Raw genomic sequence first — 10,010 nt, forward strand, 5'->3', positions numbered from 1 at the left:
CTCACCTCAGCCTGTCCTTATGGGAGCCTAAGGACTCCAGAGTGCCCCTGCATCTCTAGTCACTGCCCATCTGCAAAGAGCTAAACTCCTCCCATTCCTATATCTTAGGAAATAACATTTGGAAGACTAATAAATGGAGTGAATGGCTCAAAGGGAAAATATGGGCTGACAGAACAATAGTGAGGTGTTTCCGCTTTGCCATGGAAAAACAGGATGTAACAAAAAATGTTTCTTAGAAGAAAGTCAGGAAAGATTTGGGAAGGTAGACAGGAAATTCTAAGAGTATTTTTTTTTTTCTTTTTCTAATTTTTTTTTAGTTGGACATAATATCTTTATTTATTTATTTATTTATATGTGGTACTGAGGATCGAACCCAGTGCCTCGCATGTGCCAGGCAAGCGCTCTACCACTGAGCCCCGGCCCCAGCCCCCCAAGAGTATTCTTGAATGGCATTATTAAAAGTCTAATAGATTTGAACCAAAGTTGCCAGAAAATGTCTTTTACTGATGTATCCTGTCAGTGGGTCCTTTTGAAGATTTCCTTATTAAAAGTTTTGAAAACAAGGGTCCAATTCTAAATGCCTTCCTGGCTACTTTTTCTCTTCTTTGTGTAATTAAAAGAACCCACATCCATTTGTCTATTGATTGAAATTTTATATTTCTTATAATAACCATGTTTTATGTTTCTTGAAAGTAAGCCAACTCAAATCTTTACATTTTTAGTAATCATTTAAAGATAGACTGAAATTGACATTCACATCTGAGTAGACTAGCAAGTAATGAAAACATATTTGTATTTCAGAATATTTTCAGCCCATCTACGTCCTCAACCCTAGTGAGTATGCTCTTAATTTTAAAAAATAAAATTATAATATAAAGTTAACATAAATATAAGAATGTTTAATGGCTCTTTCCAGTTTAGCAAATGAATTCTTAGATGAATAAAACCTATTCTGGGGAAATTTACGTTCCTCCAGTGAGAGAGAGTTGGCTCTGGAGATTTGAATAATATAGAAAATTTCTGAGGAATAGGGTGATGAGATCTGAAAAGCTAATTGCTCAAGACCTGGTCTGGGAGGTTTGTGAGCTGTAACTCTATATTCAGTCATTGAGATTAGCTTGTGTGAAGCCAACATTCAAATGTAAGTAGAAAACTATATTTGCAACTCTCAAATATACTGACATGTGATATGTCCACCGAGAATAAAATCTAAATTACATTTATTCGGGACTAATGGGATCACAAACCAGGAAAACAGATTCAGGCAATCTTGAAAATATGCTCCAGGGCTTTATAAAATGGCAGCTGAATTTATAGCTTTAAACTGCAAGAAGGGTGAAAATTAGAAATACTTGTTAGGAACTGTGATTGGTGTTTTATAATCAGACTGTTTTGTAAGAGAGGGAATGGGCATGAACTCTCTGGGTAGTTTGGGATAAGGGATACCTTAACAGAAGGTCAGTAGAGGTTAATAGTGTTTCAGAGGTCATCTCAGAGTTAGGAGTGGGCATATCTGCATTCCACCTGGGATCTGATTCATGGCTTCCTGACTCCATTTTAAGTGCCCCAAACCAATGCTATTCCATTGTAACTTTTTGCCCCTGGACAAGTATTGTTTGACTAAAAATATCCAGGTGATTATAATTTTTTTAAAGTTTCCATTAAGGAGATACAATAAAATCATGTCTTTGTATTTACATTCCTTGTGTGTTTGGCCCGTGTGGCTACAATAAGTTTATCTTGAGAAAAAATCACCCTTTCCTTAAATATGCCATTTATTTCATATTCTGGAAGATATTTCCTGTCTTAATGGACTTGATAGACCCTTTTCTTTTTGTCTTTTTTGTTTTGGGGGTTGAACCCAGGGGTGCTATACCACTGAGCTGCATCCTCAGCCCTTATTATCTTTTATTTTGAAAAAAGATTTGTTAAGTTGTTGAAGCTGACCTTGAACTTGCTATTATCCTGCTTCAGCCTCCCGAGTTGCTGGGATTACAGGTGAGTGCCACCATGACTGGCAGCAATCCCTCTTAAATAGCCTATTGCAGTCCCAAATTCTGGTCACTTCACAGGGACCTTAGCTAACGATTCAAAACGGACATTTTCCTGCTTTCTTGAGACTACTAGAATATATATATATATAGGTTTTTGTTAATATAGAGGGCCAGAGAGCCAAGTTACATTTAGTTTCTGGCTGACACTAAAATTCAGTGGCAGTAGTTATGGATAATACCAAGGGGTTCTTTATAGCCATACTATCATGAAAATAAGTTTTTTTTTGTGTGTGTGTGTATTGTTGGGGATTGAACCCAAGGCCTTGTATGCTAGGCAGATGCTTTACTACAAAGCTAATTTTGGATGTTGTCCAAAATTTTTAAAATTTTTATTTTGGACAAGGTCTTGCTCAGTTACCCCATTGATCTCAAACTTGTGATCCTCTTGTCTCAGCCTTCCTTGAAAATAGTTGTGTTGTAGCTTTAGTAAGTCCTATTTCTTTTGATCTCTTGTTATTTAGATCAATTAAAACTGATTTTTTCTTTTTTCTTTTTTTGTAATTTAGGTAAAGAAAACCAGAGTCTTGAGGACCCTGGTAAGACACTTTCATGAACTCTGGGGGCTTTCATTTTGCAACAGTTCACTTTATTTTATTTTACTTTTTTAAAGAGAGAGTGGGAGAGAGAGAGAATTTTTTAATATTTTTTAGTTCTCGGCGGACACAACATCTTTGTTTGTATGTGGTGCTGAGGATCGAACCCAGGCCGCACGCATGCCAGGCGAGCGTGCTACCGCTTGAGCCACATCCCCAGCCCCAGCAGTTCACTTTATGGGTGTGAGCAGGCAGGCATGTTGTATAGTAAGGAAGAATGGGAAGAAAGCAATGCCAGCCTTAGCACTGCTTAGTGCCTTAGTTTGGCATCTCTTTATAAAAATGACTCAGCAGTTTTGTCTCTTGTCTAACAATCTTCAGGCAATTCCTGAAAATAGAGAACATTTGTTACGTGAACTCTTGTGAATGGGAGTTTTGGATGGGCATAACAAATAACATTACTTTTTTTCTAAATGAAAATGATGATTCTCTATTTCTGTCTCTAGCAGTCTCAATAATAGATGCTATTAGCTATAGCCATTTGATTATTAGTACATGCCACAGCATTATCTCCAAATTTTTATCTTATTTTAAATGTTGTTGCTGTTATCATTATTATAATTACTCTTATTCTGGGCATTGGATCCAGGGCCTTTCTTGCTAGGCAAGTGCTCTATCACTGAACTATACTCCCAGATCTTTTATTTTTATTTTGAGACAGGGTCTTGCTAAATTGCCTAAGCTGGCCTTAAATTTGCAATCCTCTTGCCTTAGCCTTCTCAATATTTGAGATTTTAGGCATATGCCACCACACCCAGCTGTTTTATTTATTTACTTTTTTTTATAGGGGATTGAACCCAGGGATGATCTGCCACATCTGCAGCCCTTTTATTTAATTAATTAACTTTTAAATTTTGTGGACAGGGTTTTGCTAAATTGCTGAGGCTGCCCTGGACCTTGTGATCCTACTTCAGCCTACTAAATTGCTAGGACTAGATGTGTGTCACCATGCTGGCTTATTTTTTAATGATATTATTCAGATGCTCTTAAGAGTCCTGGGAGAGGACTCTATTTTTATAATTTTCTAGTGAGATTATAAATTAGAATGACTTCCCTTTTGCTTTTTTTTTTTTTTCTTTTGGGGTTCTGTGGATCAAACCCAGGGCCTACTGCATGTTTGGCAAATATTCTACTACTGAACTATACCCCTGAGCTTCTGGAAAAAATTTTCTGTAGGGTAATTTAATAGTATGTATATTACTAGCCTTAAAAATGTTTTTATCTTTTTATCCAGTTATAACACTTTTGATAAGAAACATTCTTAGTGTTTAGCAGTTGAGTGTTGTTAAATAAATTATGTATACATTATGAAACACTAAGCTTAAAATTGTTTTTAAAATCATTTTATGATATAAGAAAGTACTCCCAATTTAATGTAAATAAGTAGCCTTCCCAAAATTATAGAACTAATAACTGTAATGACAGGAGCTAAACCAAGCAGAGACTTCTTCAACTCATTAATATTTCATTTAAAAATGGTTGTTATAGGACTGCCTTATGAAGATGAGGTGGAGATATAAGGGGTAGATCATGGTAGTTCTTTTAAGTCTAGCTTAAGGAGTTTGGACTTCATCCTGTTGGAAAGTGAGAACCATTGAAAGGTGCTTTTGTTTGGCTGTTTTCTTTCTTTTTCCATTCTCTTCCTTCTCTTTCTTCTCCTTTTCTCTTTTCTTTCCCCTCTTTTTTTCCTCTTCTGCTGTTGGGGGAAGTAGTAAAAGGATGGGAACATTAACAATGCAAGGTAATTAATTGTCACTAATCAATAATCATTCCTTCATTTAGGTATGAAAAGCCTTGAATCCACTGAAATACCTGGTAAGATAGTTTTCTGTTGGTCTGAACCCAAGTATGAGGTGAGAATGGTTACCTAGACTAAAGAAAATATTATCATGAGGCAGTGTTCACTAATATTTCCTTATGACTGCATCAGTCACCTACAAAAATGTACCTGGGACGAGGGTTAGAGAAAGTGCCTTTCCTCTCCAGCGTTCTTGTGCTGTTGGAACAGTCTCCGAGGCAGGAAGTTAGCTGTGTTGGGATCTTGGCTAAGAGCAAAGTTGCTGGAACCTGGATGCACTAGGCCAGCACCTTCCAGATTTTACAGCTAAAGTTACTCAATAGAAACTTCAGCTCTTTCACAAGCTGTTAGCTTTGGTTAACAACTCATCATGTGTGGGATCTCCAGGTTACAAAACCCAGTATTCTCCTGGCATGGACACACACTGAGTGAAGTGCTATGACAGAAAGCTCCTCTAAGCTTGGTGTAGATTTGTACAATAAGGATTTATGGAGCCAGAATTTTTCAGTCAAAAGCCAGAAACTATAGTGCAGTCAGACCTTGGGGCTCGTATCTCTTGAATACATCAGAATTTGAAAATCGTATTCACTGGCACAAACTGAAAGTCACTGAAAACACCTGTGATTCCACAAGTGTGTTTTTCCAGCATATTTACCATGACAGATTTAACATACCTTGAATAAATAACCTTTTTAAAAATGAGCATTTTTAACGTGAGAGCTGTAACTGAGGGCAAGGCTATTGAGGGACCTTGAGTTTCTTGGCCAGAGAAACTGAACAGTGACTCCAGTCACGTTCTTCAGAAGAACCTCAGAACTTTATGTGTACAGAACTTTATGTGTACAGGGGAAGAAAAAGCTCCTCAAATTAATTTTTTCCTGAGATAATAAGAAAAAAATGGACATATGATATTTTACCAGAGAGCTATGATAGTAATGGCACTTCTATGCCTCAAAATTGTCATCTTTCAAGTGTCATATTTACTTCATGGGAATATCTGTAAGGACGATCAAACCATAAAATCTCAGGTACCATCCCCTATCTAATGTTTAAAGTCCTTTTTCCTGAGTTCATTATAGTGTTTTAAAAAGTGTTTTTTTGTGTCCATCTACCAAAAAAAAAAGTGTTTTTAAGTTTTTTGTTTTTTGTTTTTTGTTTTTTTAATTAGGGCAATGGTAACCTGTTAAAGAAATTAGATTTTCAGCATCTGCTCAATTAAATCTAACCACATAGTACTGAATGCTGCCTATGGAAACTGCATGCCATGCTCAGAAATAGCATGGTCACAGCTCAGTTATGAATACAGGCTCAGAAAGCGGGCTCAGCAACTCTTTTGTACTAACCAAGATTAGCACTGATGGATTTGTTTGGCCACAATTTGAAAGTGAACCCCTAGTGATACTGATGACACACTTCATCTGTCCTTATCTCTTCCACTGTGTGGACCTGAGTTTGTCTGATGCTTTCGTCAGGGTCTGATAGTAACACTGTGGTTGTTTGAAAGATGGCCACTGAGCAGGGAGTGGGGGTTGAACACGGGCTGTGTAGACCGACATACCTAGCTTCAGGAAGTCGCTCCTCTGCCACTTTACTTTAGGTAACTTTGTATAAGTTACTTCATTTTTGTGTGCCTCTGCTTCTACCTGTGTGAAATAAGGATACTTCAGTCTTTTGGAAGTAAATTAGGACCTAATGAAGTAAAATACATGATAAAATAAATAGTAATAAAATAGTAAATAATTATTAACTGAAAATATTTTTTTTCACTTAGGAATAAAAGTGGTAGAACCAGATGAAATAAAAGGTAATAAATTCTATATTGGGGGTGGAGGCACCATGTGGTTCTGAGTCCTTCACTGTAATCACTCAGTTATGTCAGGCTTAAAGGGGTCTAGGGAAGATATTTGGGCTCTACAGTTTCTGACATCCTTCTCTGAATGGCAGAGGAGGGGAAGGTTGAGAACTTATTATTGTGAGCAGTGGGCTGCTATTAAGGTTCTCTGGGTCAACTAGAAAAATGATGCTTGACCTGAAACTGGAACAGTTACTGTCCAGCTGAGCTTTTCTGTTCCAGAATGAGGCAGGAGGCTTTCCAGAGTGAACTGGACTAGGGAGGGAATCTGTGGACATAGGAATAGCATCATCAAAGAACTGTGAATGACAACAGTAAAAGGCTAAAAAGAGACAACCATGACTCAAACGTTTCAAGTTTTGTTCACTTTCTGCCACTTGACACTTGTCTTCCAGACAGATTTTGATATACACCTCTATTCTCTATCCTGAGCTCCTAGAATTTAGTTTTAAAACTGTGAAAATATAATACCTAATGAAATATTTCAATGTGAGACACACACATGGAGATAGTATAGAATAGTGATTAAAAGTAAAGGTTTTGAAATCAGATATTGCTACCACTTAACCTCTGTGATTTTTGGTGTGTCATACCTCAAAACATGTCACATCTGTGAAAATATGGCTAACATCTGTGAAATATGGCTAACAATACCTGCCTATTAGGATTGTAAGAAGTAATGTACATAAAGCATTTCATTATGCCTGACAGATAACAAACAATAAATCATTAATGGTATACTTGGGAAAATCTGAGTTCAGTATGTAGAAAAAGTACCTTTTTGGTAAACAACATTTTAACCTCTATTTTAATGAAAATGCATATTCATGAAGAAATTTTTCAAAGAGCATAAATGAGTAAAAACTAAACTTTTCTGCAACCCACCATATACTTCTAAACTTATTAATCCTGCCTGCTCTCAGAGATAATCAAGTTTGCTTAATCTTTATTGGACCTTGTTTTTTTTTTCTTTCTTTTTTTTTGAATCTTTTCCTTCCAGATAGATGTATAATACAATTAACTCAAAATCTCTTTTTGTTTTAGAAGATGAAAGTCAAAGAAATACCAACAGTCCTAGTAAGAAATATCTCATTTCTTTTGTTGACTAATGTTTCTGCAATGTAGAAAAAGTGAGAAATTAATTTTTCTTATCAAAGGAAGTTGCAAGAATTTAAGGTATTATAACAATATGTATAGGGGCAACTTTGTTTCTTGAAAAATCATTTTCAGCTATGACTGGAGACTATGCTGTTTTAAAACAGTAGTTGAAATCTTTTCAACCCTTTTTTTTAATAACAAATATTCTACAAAGCCCTTGTATTATCCTAAAATAAGATTCATAGATCAGATGTACCTATACCCATAAAAAATATTATAATGTCCTGAATGTAATTTATAACAAAAGAACATATTTCAATATGTAAATGCTTAGATTATATTGAAAGGCTTAATGAAAACAGATGTTTTCATGTATGTATTCAAATAAATTTGAATTTAAGAGATTAGAAATTGTTCTATGTAAGAAGAAAATGAAACTAAAGAAACAGTAGATACTAGATAAAAATGTTTAATTTTTATTAAAACCATCTGAAAATATTTTGTTTATATGTAAAACTGATTTAGATTCTGGATTTAATTATTATAAATAGGTTTTTAACTTGCATATGGTCTAGCAGTGCATTTGAAAGTTGGGCATGAAGTAGGTTGATTTTTCATTGTGCAAAACTCTCTTAACCATCTCAGCATATCTAGCCCTCCTACCTGCACCCCATTGGTATAACAATAAAAAAGAAAATCAGGCTGGGTGTCTAGCTCAGTTGGTGCTTGCCTTGCATGTACAAGGCCCTGGGTTCAATCCCCAGCACCATTAAAAAAAAAGAATAAAAGAGAAAATCCCTTTGACAGTTGTCCAGATTGCCTCTCAGGGCTTACTATACTCTTGAGAACCACTGTTCTATGATGACATACTAATGAGTGAGTTTATCCTATTTCCCTGTCTCTACTCATACAGCTGCATGTTTATAACTATGGCAAATAAATTGACATGAAGGCTTTTTTTGAGGGGGGTACTGGGGATTGACTCAGGGGCACTTGACACTGAGCCACATCAGCCCTGATTTTGTATTTTATTTAGAGACAGAGTCTCATTGAGTAGCTTAGTGCTTCACTTTTGCTGAAGCTGGCTTTGAACTCGTGATCCTCCTGACTCAGCCTCCTGAGCCGCTGGGATTACAGGCATGCACCACCATGCCCTGTGACATGAAGGCTTTTATAAAATTCTTTTTCTTGGTTTCACTTACGAAGTCTGGTTATCCCATTTGGGATAATTTTTCCTTGTACAGTCTGTTTAAAGAAAAACATACCTTAAATCCATTATCTGAGTTTAGAGCAGCATAAAAGGGATTATCCTGTAGATGGAGTCCACTGATTCTCTGTAAGAATTCAGATGCAAGGAAAGCAGTTTTCTCTATAGCCATGTATAGGTAGAGGAAAAACTATTTTCTGTCAGCTTGCAGAATCAGTGCTTTAAAAGGAAGCTGTTATCTGGTAATGGTTTGCATATGCATGTGAAATGTGTTGTCTTGTTTGAAATAGAAGAGACAGTCTTTACTTTGCACGAATATACAGAAAATAGAAACAAAAATTTCTAAGAAATTCAAGAGAACTTAAAAAATTATCTTGGCTTTTAAATCCTGTGAAACCTTAGATAAAACCCAGAGCAGCATGACCTGATGATCTCTGTGTGTGTGTGTATATATATATTTATATTTATATGAGATGGGGGTGGGAGAGAGGAATATAACCTGAAATTTGTTAAGAACTACATTTATTTGAAAATTGTTCCCAAGTAGAAGCATTTCAGTAAGCTTCTAACTGATAGCATTTACATATTCAGGATATATGGTATAGATGATGATATTTGATACCAAAAAATGATGTGTCAGTGACTGTGTGTTCTCATTAACAGCTCCAGCTCCAGGTCCAGATCCAGGTCCAGGTCCAGGTCCAGCTCCAGCTCCAGCTCCAGCTCCAGCTCCAGCTCCAGCTCCAGCTCCAGCTCCTGTTCCAGGTCCTGTTCCAGGTCCCGAAACCAATCCTTCTGCATCCTCTGGCAAAAGGCTTCTTCCACCATTTGGGACATTCATCATTTTAATCAGTGCTTCTGCTGTAAATCTTTTTGTTGCTCCATAGTTTGATACAGTCTTTATTTTTCTTATTCTTTACTTGAAATACACTACAGGGATCCTATAGGAGATCAAAAGGAATGATGTATTTTTCACTTGTTGGCCAAAGCCACTTTATAAAATGAGAACTGTATATTTGTTATTTGTTTTGCAATTCAGAAAGTTGGTCCAGATATAATGTCACAGAATTAACTTTTATTTCTATATTAATCTTATTTTTAAAAAACAAAACTGTACTTTTGATTGGATTCAATAAAAGACTTTAATATTAGTAGATATTATTTCTGTAGAATTGCCAGCTATTAAATTGTCAATCACTAATGTTAGTGATTTAACATAAATTTAATACCTGAATCAGTTTTAAAAGATACAGTGATTTAACATAAATTTAATACCTGAATCAGTTTTAAAAGATATTCTCATCTCTTTGTAGGAAGACTGACAATCTCTTCATCCTCCCTTAGTACATATGAATATTGTTGTCTTTATAAACACTGATAGTTTACAAAACGTTTCAGTCTCTAACTT

General features: G+C 35.8%; 1 protein-coding gene across 5 annotated transcripts in view; it reads left to right on the forward strand.

Moving 5' to 3' along the window:
• The window catches only part of Art3 (ADP-ribosyltransferase 3 (inactive)), a 28,583-nt gene extending 18,825 nt beyond the window's left edge, over positions 1-9,758 (forward strand). For 2 of the 5 annotated variants that reach the window (XM_076864981.1, XM_076864982.1), the window contains exons 5-11: positions 802-834; positions 1,975-1,998; positions 2,561-2,590; positions 4,430-4,462; positions 6,217-6,249; positions 7,342-7,374; positions 9,266-9,758. In XM_076864981.1, the coding sequence (XP_076721096.1) occupies positions 802-834; positions 1,975-1,998; positions 2,561-2,590; positions 4,430-4,462; positions 6,217-6,249; positions 7,342-7,374; positions 9,266-9,489 (410 nt within the window). In that variant the 3' untranslated portion in view covers positions 9,490-9,758. The remainder of the gene's footprint in view (positions 1-801; positions 835-1,974; positions 1,999-2,560; positions 2,591-4,429; positions 4,463-6,216; positions 6,250-7,341; positions 7,375-9,265) is intronic. The other 3 variants (XM_076864983.1, XM_076864984.1, XM_076864985.1) reach the window with 3 other exon arrangements.
• The last annotated feature ends 252 nt before the right edge of the window (positions 9,759-10,010 follow it).

The sequence above is a fragment of the Callospermophilus lateralis genome, chromosome 8 (genome assembly GCF_048772815.1).
Source record: "Callospermophilus lateralis isolate mCalLat2 chromosome 8, mCalLat2.hap1, whole genome shotgun sequence".
NCBI lineage: Eukaryota > Metazoa > Chordata > Mammalia > Rodentia > Sciuridae > Callospermophilus > Callospermophilus lateralis.